Below are 14,760 nucleotides of genomic sequence, written 5' to 3' on the forward strand. Positions count from 1 at the left end.
GGTCAAAGTTAAGCTGTATGTATCCACCTTGCTATCTGTAAACGTAAACTACCACAATCCTGCAAGAGCAATGTCATAAATTAAAATATAGTAAAATAAACTGAAAAGTTACTAATAATAATAAATTAAGAGTAAATAGTTAAATAAAATGATGAGCTACAAAATCAAGAGTGTCGTAAATATATATATTTTTTACCCCTCAAAATTATTAAATCTATAGTAAAAATCTTGGCATGTCAAACACACAGAGCTAATAAGTCACCTATTAAATGTAAATAATCTGTGACCATAAAGGAAGCTATAACTTATCCCTTCTTGGGGAACTTCAAATGGACTATGCAGCTCAGGTCATTTAACAATGACAAATATATAGTATTTCCCTAGCACATAGGGAAATCAAAGGTAGTAAAACGGACATTAGAAACAAAAGAACAATTTAACTGGTAGGAAGTGCTGTGGTGTTAGGGAGCATCTTACATCTCTTAACTTGTTTACTATAGTCATTTTTTACAACTTATTGTCTCATTTTAGACTTACCGCATCATCATATATCATAGTTTCTGTATGAAAGGGATAATCTGAGGCCTCCAGCTAGGGAAAGTCCAGTTTGTCTGCCCTTACCAGAAATGTGTGACTACATCCTTGAATATAGAATATCACGCCTATAGCAACAAAAGTGTTTCCTTTTCATGCTGCTCAACATACCCCTGCCCCACGGTGCATCTCTTTGCTCCAGCACGATTGGACATTCACCCCTCAGAGGGAGGAGCAGGATGCAGGTATTTCAACTAAACACAAATGTTACAGGAAAGGTAACAGAGGAAGAAAAAACAATCAGAAGCTGTTAAGTGTGTGAAACGTTGAGAGGAGAGATTCCAGGGACAAACGTGAAGAAGAATGGGAGCTATGAAGTGGCTGGTGGCTTTTGTTTTGCTGGACATTTGCTCACAGGTACAGTAATGGAATAAATGTACTGAAGATAGAATAAACAGTTTGGAATCAACAGACCATAGCACTTTGAATGATATAAAATGAATGTGTAATACTATTTTCTCCTAAATTTGCAGGCAGCAGCACAATCAGGTATGTTCTTGTTCATATATTCCACAGTGGATGTTTTGACACAGTGAAATAAGAATGACACTATACATGTATGTGTGAAAGAATATAAGTCTCATACAAGGATGCACTTCTTGCATCACTTATACCAGATATCCAGGTGTCCGTGTTCTCTGCAACATCCAAGAGCGTGATTCTCAGGTGGAACAAGTATCCCGGGGCCACCTCATACAAGATCAGCGTCGCCAAGAGCAGCTCCCCGGATGACATCGTTGCTTTTGTCTTGTTCGGACCAAACATAGTGATGGGCTCCATTAACCTCCTGGCCCCCAACATCGAGTATGTCTTCAAAGCTGAAGCTCTGGATGACTCTGAACAACCGCTGAGCTCTAACTCTACTCAATCATCAACAGGTGAGACACAAACAGCCAAACATGCAACTTTCTGGTTATTTGACTTCACTATTTCTAGCTATTCTGCTAGACAATGGTGTTGTTTGAGTTTCTGTGGGTCTTGATGTACATTACAAAGCTGCTGGAGAAGGGGAATCCAGGTTAATATCTGAGGAAAGACATAGAGGAATTAAAGTTTTGTTTTACATAACGGTTCCCCTTTATGGATTCCATCTCTCATCTGATGTGTTCGCATTAATTTTAGCCCCTGAAATGATGAATCCCATCAAGTCAGTGAAGCCGAAGGACAGCAGGACCTTGATGGTTGACTTTGACCTGAAGTTCGGCGCCACATCCTACATCATCCGAGTCCAGAACGATGACGGCTTCAACAGAGAAGACTCGGTGTCGTCCTCCCCCGCTGAGATTCGGTCCCTCACACCGTACACCGAGTACACGCTCAGCATCATGGCCGTGAACAGCGGAGGCCGCAGCCAACCGTCTGCTCCTCTGACGACAAAGACAGGTACTGTTTCGCTTTGTAGAGTTTTATTTTTACTGCTGTGAAAAGAAAACCTAATGTACAAATTGGAGGGGAAAACACTGTAGCACCCAGGGGATGATTTGTGTGTAGTCTCGTGTTCATTAAGAAAGTCGTTTTTTCATCAGTACCATGCCCTGCAGAAGTCACTTGATCCGCCTCATTGTCCCATACTGAGCCACTGTGCGTCTTTTGAGTGAATGTATACTCACAGCATCATTAGAGAAAATCCAGGTTTGTCTCACCCAGGAAACCCATCAGCTCCCCTCAGGGTCTCTCTGGTATTAGTGGTAACTGTACCTGACCCCTCTGTACCAAACACAAAGACCTGACCTCATCCAGACAACATACATGTCACCTCTCACCTCCCCTCCCACTCCAGGGGGAACATTTAATCCTCATGAGCCAGAAAGAAACATGCTACGAGCAGTCTCACAATTTTTTTTGTGTATTGTTTGACATTATAGATCTTATTTATTTTAGGCAGTGTCTCAAATAGTTAGTGTGTGGCCCCTTGGACGTTGAGCTGTCTCAGTTCAGTCAGCAGAATATCCTCCTATAATGGAAATTAAAAAAAAAATATTTAATACTAATTTAATCCCAGAAGACATACAAAAGAGCCAGTATATATTCCCGAACTATTTTTTAATTTGTTGTCCAAACAAATTAAAATAAAGCATCTGCAGAATGATTAAATGTGGATTTAAAATTATAGATTCTATATCTATATATTCATTTTATCTCTATATATCAGTGTTATAAGGACTGTAATCAAATTAACATAGCTTAGCTTAGCTGTGAAAGCTTTGAAAATTAAAGAATTAAAAATTTGAAGTTTTGCTTCACTTAAATCTTAAAACCATAATATTATTTTTCTTATTATTATTGCTGAAAGATATGAACCTTAACTTCCACTTACATACGAAACTTACATACACCAAAAACATAATTATCTTTTCTATGACTTTGATAAGCTCTGTTTTTTAAAACAGTTTTTACACTTTAACTCTTGGGTCTTTTAGTGTGGACTACTATAAAACACCGTATATCTAACACATGTAAAACCTTTCCTCCACAGTGTTGCCTCCTCCTCAGCTCTCCACCTCGTCTCCCAGCAACGACAGCATCGTCGTGTCCTGGGCCCCCGTTGCTCACGCCGTCCTATACACCGTGTCTGTATACGACATGCGCACAAACTCCAAAGTGAAGTACAACAGCTCCGACACCAACATGACCATCTCTGGCCTGGACGCCGGCACTCTATACACCATCAAGGGTCACGCCTGGGACCCTGAGGGCCGGATGGGAGAGTGCAGCTCTTACATCAACCAGACGACACGTAAGGACATACTGATACTTGTTGTTGCATAAAAAAAAAAAACATATTCATTTATATATCATTGTTTGTTGGTATCAATATCAGGTAATTATGATGCCATGGATTTGATGACAGGTAGAGACGCAGTCGGTGAATATCAAAGCCACCAACGTAAAGTGATCCAGAGTTTGACTATGACAAACGACTCAAAACACAAAAGAATTAAACAGACGCTAGGACGCTGTCAACATTTTGCACAGTGAACTTAAAAGTAATGGATAATAATTTATAAAATACACCATATCTAAGTAGCATATAGTCTAAACCAGGGGTTTTCAACATTTTTCGGGCCAAGAGAGCTATGGAGTTGACTTCATTTAAAACCAAATGGATCCAGTTGGTTGTAGGACTACTCAGTTGCATGCAGAGGGATTTTTATTTCCTTATTAGTTGAATCAAAACACCAAGTTGACACTAATTCCTGGGTTCGTCTTCATATTTTGTCTTTGAACAGGACCTCCAACGCCGATTTCTATCAATGTGTCTGTGGTGGTGATTCACAAAGTGCCTGGACTCTCTGTGTCCTGGGAACTGGGCCAGGCGGTCCAAGGATCCATTGAGTACAACGTGGTGAGCGACCAGGACCTCAGCTGCAACACCACATCGACCTCCTGCAACTTGCCTGTAGTGGGCTGTGGAGAGGTGCACACTATCCAGGTGACCGCCTCAAACGAGGCCGGGCCCAGCTACCCATCCAGCCCCCTGGTCTTCATCACCTGTGAGTAGCAGACTGACAATGTTTCTTACATGCTGTTAATGGTCATCAAGAGCAGAGCCTTTCCTGGGAATGTCATTACCCTAACCCTAATGAAGAATTTTAGGAGTTTAGCATCAATATAAGGAACATTCCCATGGTATTTTATCTATTAATTCTACAATATGTAATAAATGATATTCATGAAATCATGAAAATCATGAAATTAGATCTTATCATACTCCAAAAGTCAAATTCAGCAAAGAAATACACTATTCAGCCAAATAAATTGTGCCTCAGAGCTCAATTTATAATAAGAAACTAACTATGCCACTGCTTACGTACACCAGAATTTAAGTCAGTATGCGCGTGACTGACCCTCTGGTTTTCTGTTGCCGTCAGTCCCTTGTGCACCGGAGTCTTTGGCTCTTGTGGAGACATCCGAAGGGAACTGCACGCTGTCATGGGACACGGTGCCTCATGCTGACAGCTACTCTGCCTTCATCAAGAGCGGTGACGGCAGAGAGGAGATCTGCAACACCACCAGCAACAACTGCACCTACCACTGCCAGTGTGGCTACGCATACCTGATGTCCGTGTTTGCATTCAACGCGGCCGGCAGCAGTCCTCAAGGAGAGCTTCTCAACCATACCACTAGTAAGTGGTGCTGAGGCGACATGTTCTAAGATATAGACTTAGCTTATGTTCATTTGCCCGTGTTTTTTCAGAACCCTGCTGTCCAGAGGCCGTGACTGTGTCCGCGGTGAGCGCCGACACTCTGGAGATCATGTGGACGGCCTCGCGAGGGTCAGACCTGTACGAGACTCGGGCTGCAGACGGTTCAGAGGTCATCCTGTGTAACGACACATCGCCAGTGTGCGCCCTCTCCGACCTCACCTGCGACAGCTCCTACAGCGTGGTGGTGACGCCCTGCAACGATGTCAGCGGATGCAACCGTGCTTGCAAAGCTCACACCAAAGGAACAGGTAGAAAACCTTCTACAAAAACTTGTAGATCCAGTAATATTTTTTGCAGTTGTGTTTGTCTCTATTGCACTCTTATCACTTTTGGAGCTAACTTCAGTTTCTAGATTGAGGTTTCCTTGCCTTGAAACCTGATTTATTGTATTAGAAACGTGTTATAATGTTCAGAATTTTGGTGGGACCTTTTAAGGCAGGGGTCTTCAACGTTTTGCAGACCAAGGACCCCCAAACTGATGGAGAGATTAAGTAGGGACCCCCTACCAATTATACTTTCTACTTTAACTCTTTATACTCAGGTTCAACGTGCAACAGGAGGGTGGGCGTGCAACTGCCATAAACACATACTTTTACCATTAAACATAACTAAATGTAGTAGGTGACAGTGACAGTGAAGCACCTAAACATTCTGGCCTCAGTAGTTGGCTGATGGAAGTGAGATACATTGTTAGCTCTTCTGCTAATATTGCAGCGTGCATCGATTGTCAGCGAAAGGGGCGGGGCCTACGGTGTACAGGAAACATAAACTTGATTTTACGCCTTTAATAAAATCTGTTTGATTCATGTTAATGTGTATTTAAACAAATTTCATTTTGGGGCAGAAAATTAATATATATATGAAAAATGTCTAAGCAATCAAATATGGTGACAACCCCCGCAGAAGATTTGTTTTACGGTATAAATGGAAACCAACATTTTAATGTCTTCCGTCCACCGTCCCTATCAGCTCCCTGCATGCCCATGAATCTGATGCTGGATCCGAAAAACTCCTCCTGTGTCACTGTCAGCTGGACGGCCAACAACACGGCGGCTACTTACACAGTGAGCGCAGACGGAGAGGATGGCAGACGCACGTGCACCACCACTGGAAACAGCTGTGACCTCACAGACCTCCCGTGTGGCTCCAGCTACGAAGTCATCGTCATAGCAACCAGCGCCGGCGGCCACAGTTTACCGAGCTACTCTGAAACTCTAGAGACAGGTGAGGGGTCCAAGGTTTGGGTCGACACATTCAGTACAAACTGCGGATTGGTTGCTTAAATGTCCTTGAGCAGGACACTTATTCATTTGTTTGTGTGTGAATGTAAACGTGTAAATATAAGACCAAACCAACATCATGGTAAATAGTAGTGGCATTGGTAGGCGAAATATTCAGATAAAAATGAGTTAGAAATGTTACTGTGATACATGTAAAAGTTTCGGTTTTTAAATAAAAATTTAGTTAATTTAACTTTTATAATTCTGAATATACAAATGTATTGCTTTGCATGTTTTTAGCATTGTAATTCATTTATAAATCATAAATAATTTATGGGAAATGGGACCTTCAGTGATTCTGTGTTGCAGTTCCATAAATTAGGGCCATTTGTGAGAAAATTGAAGTAGTAATTTCAGATATCTTCACTTTAGTATTAAAGCTGCAAAAAAATGGTCACCTAATGAAACTCGACTTCCTCTGCATGTTACATTTTCCAATCCCAAACCTACAGTTTCATTTGTAGTGAATGGAAAGTGTAATCAATTTCAAATTTACAATACAAGGCCCTGAAGTTCTGAATATACATATATTCAATTATAACATATTAAAACAATAACTATGACTATTTGGTTCGGTTCGATCTCATCCACACACCCGTCTTCTTCTTCTATTCCAGTGCCCTGTTGCCCGATGAATCTAACAGTCGATCAGGTGACCCAGGCCATAACCAACGTGTCGTGGTCTCACGCCAAAGGGGCTCACACGTTCATCACCTCTCTAACGTCAACCCGCGGCCACGCCCGGTGCCACACGCAGGACTCCCACTGCCTCATGGGATGCATCACCTGTGGCACCAACTACACCGTCACCATGGAGGCGTTCAGCCACAGCGGGCGCACGTCGAGCTGCACCTATCAGGGTTTCTCATCCAGTGAGTGATTTTAACACTGTACAGTCATTTTGTCCACAGCTCAGGACATAATAATATATATAAACTGTTAAGATTGGTTTAAGTAGGAATCAAAATTTGTGTTGCGGGGTATAAATGTAGTTTTTTTATGCACAGATTTAATTTAATTTAATGTGATACACTGCCATATATGCAGTCAGTACCCAGTGAATCTGCGTCATAACAGGACTGAAGCCACTTTAACCTCCTGAGAGCCTGCGTCCTCATATGGTATATGGTTTTATTGAAGCTTATTCAGCTTCATTTAAACCGAACGTCCTCATTAGTGGATGCTTTGGTCTGCCATCTAGTGGTGGTAAATGTTAAAACTTATTTATTTATGCTTATTAACATTTGTAGTTTGATACCATGTGCAAATTTAACAAATTAGCAATTTCTGCTAATTAGCAACTACTTCTTTGAGGACCTTGGGACTTCATTGTTTGCAATTCTGCACGTTCAAGTATTAAAATAAAAAGTTTTACATTTTGTCACACATTGGTGATTACTTTATAATATAAGTAATGAAATAATCCCAGTGTCCACATACGAGGACATTGTGTTCTTTTTCTTTTTTCAAAATTACTACTTCCTGTTGAAAGATGATACTAGTTTTTATACGTTTTAGGTCCTACTGATCTCAAATACCTTAAATCAAAAAAATGCATACCAAATAAAAGCTTTGGTCTCAGGAGGTGAATGCATTCAACTTAAAATTAATAGAACTGGAACAATTCATCAGGCCACGTTTAAAGATCATGTCATGATCTATACAGCTTAGATAGCAAATTTATTTATTTATTTAAGGGATTTCTGTCTAAAATATTTCTTTGTGTAAAAAAAAAGGATATTAGTTGATTTTGAATTTTGAGAAGTATGAACATGTCCATATATACATATCAGTTATTTTTATAAAACAACAAAGGAAAACCTGAGCAGTCCAGGTTGACATAAATATAAGCAATAGAGACTTATGGACTTATGTATTGCAGATTTTGTGTGAATTTTTCTTTTTAAAGTCCAGACACAGTCATATAAATGCATTGTTTTACCCCCTGCTGGTCTTCAAAATGACCATCCTTAATCAAATATGAAACTCTGAGATGATAAAGTCAAAAGAGACACATCCCTTCATCCTCGTGTCTGTCCCGCAGGCGCCTGCTGTCCGTCGGGTATCAAGCTGTACAAGACGGCCAGTAACTCTCTGCGCGTTTACTGGCGCAGCACCGACAGCAGCCACAGCTTCGTCACAGAGGTGATGGGCAGCAATTTCAACTACACCTGCTCAGCATCTCCGGGGCAGAACAGCTGCGAGGTAGCAAACATACAATGCGGGGACGTCTATCACGTGGTGGTAGCGCCGCTTACACCAGAGGGCAGCAGAGTACTGTTCTGTCCTCAGAAGGTATACTCAGGTAAGTGCAGAACATTTTTACCTTCGATTCAGCAAGAATAAACCACATACATGTGTCTGTGTCTGATTAAACTTGTTGTTCATTGCATCTTTTAGTCACTTGTGCAGGAAGCAATGTTGGCACAGGTGAGTGTGCTCTTTGTTTTTTTTAATCTCCTCAACTATTTATGAAGCTATTTGAATTCATTTATGACTTTATTTGTTGAATATTTTCTAATGTCATTTCGATTTCCTCTCCAGTGATTTACAGAGGGAAGAGAAGTGTGGAATAGCATACGGTAAATATATATATATATATATATTTCAAATAATTTAAGATGAATTAAAAAAAAAAAGGCAACACACACAAGGCATAATATACACCAGACTATATTTATATCTGCAAAGAAAAAGGATGTGCTGCCATAAGCCTAATATTATCATATTCATTAATTCATTCATTCTTTTTAATGTGTTCTGATTGTATATTGATGTAGCGAGTCTGCACAGTCACACCACACCTCTGTAAAGATTGATAGTGAACATAGACAAACAATAACTGACTCATTTCAGTAAATCACCTATCGATAGATTGTGCATCCTCCTATAAGTTTGCTATAATTGAAGAAGATCCTCCATAATGTTCAGTTATTAGACATTAACAGAAGTATGTGAAAACTAAAACACTTGACAGTAGGACAGAGACAGTTGGTTATAAGGAGGGAAAAATCCCACAACATTTCTAAATTCTACTGTCTTCATAAAATATTCTGATTATGACGCCATGCGATGATTAAAAATAATGTTATACAGTATGTGGCGCATAGAATAACATTATGAGTTTACATTATGAGTCAGCCCGTCGATAAATTACTGTGATAATGCAGATATTGGATTTAGCAGATTGCAGCAGTCTGTCCGGTTCATGTCCGTGAATACTAAACAAAACGTTTTTGAGACGTGGCAGTATATAGACAAATGTCAGAATAATTAAAGTTTCAGCAAGTAAATCTAATTTATAGTAAACTTGGCTTTCAATCTTGTTCATGCTGACGTCTTGTCTCAAGCATCGTTTTCTCCACAGATTATATCAACGCGTCACACCAAGGCAGAACCATCAGTGTCCTCAACAACTATGATCCAGCACTTCAATGTGACGACAACAAGCAGAAGTGAACAGCAGGAGCGTGTGTACTGATGATTATAACAAACTATGAGATTGTGGAAGCTGTGTCAAATTGGAATGATTGCAATTTAAATGAATCCCTGAATAATAAATAAAATATAAAAGAAGAAAGTCAGTTGGAAAAACATAACATGGCCCATATATATGAAACATGCTGCCCCTTCACTTTAAGAGGTGTCGATTGGATAAGTAATGTAATTAAAATATATTCCTTAGCTCCCCCATGTAGGAGGCCTCCTGATGACGAAGCGGCACATGCTGGTCTGTGTGTCTTTAAATAAACCGTCCAGTTTGTTTATAAAGTCCCCCGGCGTGCTGCGTCTTATTCTCAGGATGTATTTGATTATTTGGGATGTGTGTCACAGTGTAAACTTGATGCGTGTCTCATGTTTTCAATAAAGAATTCTCAGCATCAGATTTGTGTTTTTTGGTTTATTTCGAGTCGAGGAAGCGACTGAGGAGGATGCACTTAATGTCACCACATGACATGAGCCATTTAACACTAAATATGAATGTTTCGGCCGCTACAGTTTCCCACGCCAAACGTTTCAGCAACATGTGCTGGCGTGGTCTTACTGTCACAAGTGTCAGCTTATGTCCCTCAAAACACAAAAGAGGTGTCTCTGGTGTTATCCCCAGTGCATCCTAAACAACACAGATTATCGATAATGTACCTGTGGGACTGCATGGGGAATACCTGCCATTGAAAGCTGAATGTGGGACAGTCAAAGAGATGACATTTCCCTGGGACACAGATGTTGGAGATGACATGACACACACATGTATGTCCACGTGAATGGATTTCCTCGAAAGGAAACAGGTTTGGGAAAAAATGTTTAAAACCAAACCTGAGTTCCCTCGTGGGCAGTGGCCTGTTTTTCTTTGTGTTTTTTTAACCTGCCTCTGACAAACGTCCGTCTCTTGAGGGTTTATCACTCCGATCGTATCTCATCACGATGGACAGGGACAGCGACGTTCAGTCACAGGATAATGAGTGATCTACTCTAATTCTGCCACCATTTGGAAGACGCCTGAATTTGTTAAGTTCTTGTCACTAATGAGGCCCAGGTTTAATCAGGAAGTACATCCTTATTCAGATTTTGTCACATTCTCATTATATACAATTATTATTGGCTGAGAAACTTTAAATAAGTCCTCCTCTTCAGCTGTTGGAAGTATTCTCAGTTCAAAATAGCTTTTTCTGTAGAAACACCCATTCTCCCCCTCAGGCATGATGACTCATTTCTGTTAGTGGACACATTATTAAATTAAATTAATTTAAAATACACAGGTATGTGCTGGAGAGGATGTGGTGAGATCATGGCTGCTCACTTGCATATATTTTGGCAATGATCAATCTTTATAACTGTGAAAACAATATTAGATGTACAGCAGAACTGGTAAGAGACCCTTTGATTTGATTTGATTTGATTTGATTTTATTAAGCTCCCCGATAGCTGCTGCTACTCTTCCTGGGGTAAAATAATCAAACATACATGGAATGAAGTTAGTCAGAGAAGCAGAGAAGCGGACCGACACAAGGGTCAATTACTATAATTTTAGTTAAATTCGACTCAATTTACATCAATATAGCTGATGTCATTATTCACATAATCCTAAAATCCAACACATTCGAATGTTAGTACTTCATTGTTTATTTCCGCAGTATTTCACACTAAAATTTTAACAACTGGCCATTACATGTGGTCTTATGTACTACTTATACATCTATCATCTGTTCACATGCAGAACATCAAATAAGAGCTGTTCAGAGCTTAATTGATGTACAAATGTGCTGTTTTCTTCCATCAAGTTCATTTTTAACTGATTGCACTCGTCACAGAAACGATGCTTGGCTTCGTCACATTTTGTAGTGTTGAGGAGACAAAGTTGTGTTTCGATTCTCATGAAGCACGACATGAGTCTGCAGCCAAAAAAAAAATAAAATAAATAAAGACAGAAAACACAGCCACTCGAATGACTCAGATGACTTGAGAAAACACAAAGTATCAAGGCGTTCGCATCACTTTTCCTTATTCAGTGTGTTTCAAAATTGCTCTTTTATTGCAGAAAGGCGGCTCAAGTTTCCTGGTAGCTATTTTTCTAATAAACAACAAGGAACTGGGAGGCAACAGCCCTTTATTGTCATGCGATAAAGATCCTTTTCAGCTTAGCATGTAGCCCACAGAGAGTCGACTCGGGGATTAGCCTATTTAGGAGGAGTTTAAGTTTTCATCCAAATACTGAATGCTGAAGGAACGCACAACTTTGTAACAACTCAAAGCTTGACATGTTTCATAAGAAGTTGGGTAATGTACCTTTAGGAATGCATGAACATGTGTGAAGTTGAGTGCCTCTTTTACTAGTGTTTTTAGATTTATGGTAACTTGGAGGTGTAATGGTGGAGAAAACATGAACACGCGATGAGAGTGATTTGAGAAGAGGGGGATGCATCGTGTTAGTAGGTCAGTAATGTCAAGCTACATGTTAAGTGTGGCTTTTTAACCCAATTTAAAAATCTTCTTTTCAGAGGAGACCTGGCCAATGCATGAAGTAACCTGCCAGCAATAAAAACACACCATTAAAGACATTTAAAGCTCAGTTCATTGAAATGTTCCAGATGTTGCAGATGCCTTAACATGTAAAATGCTAATTTTACACAAGCACTAGTTAGGAGATGCAGAGACAACTATCCACCACCTTTTCTCTGCAATACAAAGACAAAAGTAGAAACCGGAAACACGCCAAGAATGAGCTTATAGTGTATATAAACACTGCTCAGATTATTTTATATTTCTGCACAAAAATGACTCAAAACAGCAGTTTAAGTCCTGAAATACATGCAAAAGTTCATTATTTCAGTTTTATTGTGTCCTCAGTGTCAGCTTTTGGGATGTTTTGAGTTATTTTTTATGCAGAAATGTAAACAGTTTTAAAACTGTTAATCAGACTCAGGGAGGTATGGCAGAGTATGTCCACCGTATGAAGATACTCCACAGAGGTATGCACAGATAAAGAAATCACCATACAGACAAACCACAAAATACAGTCATGTAACGATTTGAAAATTTCATATCACAATTAGGATGGTTATCATTACTATCACAGAAAAAAGTCAAAAAGTACTTAAACACACTGAAATAATTTTACCAAATTATTAATCATTATTATTAATTATTATAATACTATATATTATAATTATTAATAATAATTATATTTTAAAAACAAACCAATTTAAAAACAAAACAAAAAACCAAGCATAATGAAACTGAGGATGTAGTATCCATAGCATCTCTGGGTTTGTCATGTGCACACCCACTCTGTAAATAATGGAAAAGCAAATTTATCATTATTATTATCTGACTGAGACACACACACATGAACGTTACTCCTGTAAATACAAAACATGTTTCACTGTTTCCTTTAGGATTTGTTTTTAACACTGAAGCACAGCCAAATGTTCATATTCATACACGAAGTGGAGCAGAGCTACCGCAGCGCTGGAGCGGAAACAGACCAAACATTCATAATTAAGTGGCATCGTTCGTACACAACAGAAACACATGTTTCTCTGCTGCTGTATGTGTTGTGTCAATAATACGACTTTTTACAGGAGTAACATTAGGTAACACTTAAAACTCCATTGTCCACTATTCCTCTAAGTCCTCACATGATGCATTTTGAAGCGGTAATAATAACCACCTGGAATTTTACCGCAGTTTATCATGAAACCAGTAATCATTAAACCTTATATATATATATATACTGTATATATATATATATATATATATATACTGTATATATTACATAAAACTTACATAAAACTTTGATCCATCCATCCTGCTGTGTTCATGCTGTAGCTCTGACTGCATGAGGCTGTTGGAGAACTTTGGCTCATGACTCCGCTCACACCAGAGGGCAGCAAAGTGCTGCTCTGCCCATAGACACGGGGCCCAGATATACTCAGAGTTCAATCGAGATGTAAAGTGTAGTTATGCTGCAGACTAGATGCACCTTTGACACAACAAATATAACATGCAAGACATCTTCTTCATCCTCCCATTTCTCCTGCATCACCACAGAAGAACGATCGACCAAGAACATCTTGATTGTTTGTCCATAGCCACAGTACCCACACGTGTGTGGATGAGAAATACACGCTTGAGAAAAAAGTTTGATTTATACATGTCATAGCAAACCAAAACCAAGTGACCTAAGTGACAGTAATAATAATTATAATAATAATAATAATGTTTTACGTCATAGTAAGTCACGTACACAAGCACCTGGAAGGTACCGGAGAAAAACACTTTAAGCAGTATATCCGCTAACTTAACAATGAGCCAATTGTAGCACGGACAATAAATAAACATGTCTGGATGTTTAAGCCACAAGTTTCACTGACACGTGTGCTGTGTGGCCTTTTCAGAGCATAAGTTTTAATCGGATTATGTAGCTCAAAACACAAAAGAATCTGGCTCTGGTATTATCCCCAGTGCATTGTAAACAGTATAAGTTATCAATATGGTTCCTGCGGGACTTGGTAGGCAATGTTTACCATTCACGTGGGACACTATCAGATCAACGAGACATTTTTTTGAGACAGATATTGGAGATCTTTTTGCAGCTTATGTAATATGTAAGAAAAACACCAATAGTTTAAGTAGCATTTCTTACAGGCGCCTTAAAGTCTCAAGTGAGACATAAACATGCGTGGTCACATGAATAAGCTACAGTCCCTATTCAGATTTTTTTTTTTTTTTAATTGTGAGAAATCTCTACTTGCCTGAACAACATGACATAAACTGTTTTTGGAGAAAAATCTTTCAAACCAGAGTCCACTCATGGGCAGTGGCCTATTTCTTCTTTGAGTTTGCAACAGTCTCTCGAGAGTTTATCAACCTGATCTCTTCTCAAACCGTCACAATGACCCGGGAAAGGTGTTTAGTCACAGTAAAACGAGTAGTCTGTGGAAACGATTGAAAAACGATTGAAATAATTTCCTGAAAGTCAAATAATTTCCTGAAAGTCAAAACTACCTAGTGGATGCGAATCGTTTTGTATGTGGACTGGGCTTGAGGCTGCAGCTATAAAACCACAGAAAAAGGGTGTGACTATAGATGTAGATCATAATAAAATAATTAATATATAAGGACAGGTATCAAAAATCTAGTAGGGTATCTGCTCCCTCAGGTCAATTGGCATTCGT

The 14,760-nt window shown here is 39.3% G+C and overlaps 1 protein-coding gene across 1 annotated transcript; it reads left to right on the forward strand.

The window, feature by feature from the left end:
- The first annotated feature begins 816 nt into the window (after window positions 1-816).
- On the forward strand, window positions 817-9,966 carry LOC125009559 (fibronectin type III domain-containing protein 7-like). The gene is made up of 14 exons (XM_047587621.1): window positions 817-951; window positions 1,068-1,083; window positions 1,212-1,472; window positions 1,717-1,977; window positions 3,071-3,331; window positions 3,825-4,088; window positions 4,467-4,721; window positions 4,793-5,050; window positions 5,772-6,026; window positions 6,700-6,954; window positions 8,127-8,387; window positions 8,483-8,512; window positions 8,627-8,664; window positions 9,450-9,966. The coding sequence occupies exons 1-13, from the start codon at window positions 898-900 to the stop codon at window positions 8,656-8,658; spliced, it is 2,463 nt and encodes an 820-aa protein (XP_047443577.1). The 5' UTR covers window positions 817-897; the 3' UTR covers window positions 8,659-8,664; window positions 9,450-9,966.
- The last annotated feature ends 4,794 nt before the right edge of the window (window positions 9,967-14,760 follow it).

The sequence above is a fragment of the Mugil cephalus genome, chromosome 6, assembly GCF_022458985.1.
Source record: "Mugil cephalus isolate CIBA_MC_2020 chromosome 6, CIBA_Mcephalus_1.1, whole genome shotgun sequence".
Lineage (NCBI taxonomy): Eukaryota > Metazoa > Chordata > Actinopteri > Mugiliformes > Mugilidae > Mugil > Mugil cephalus.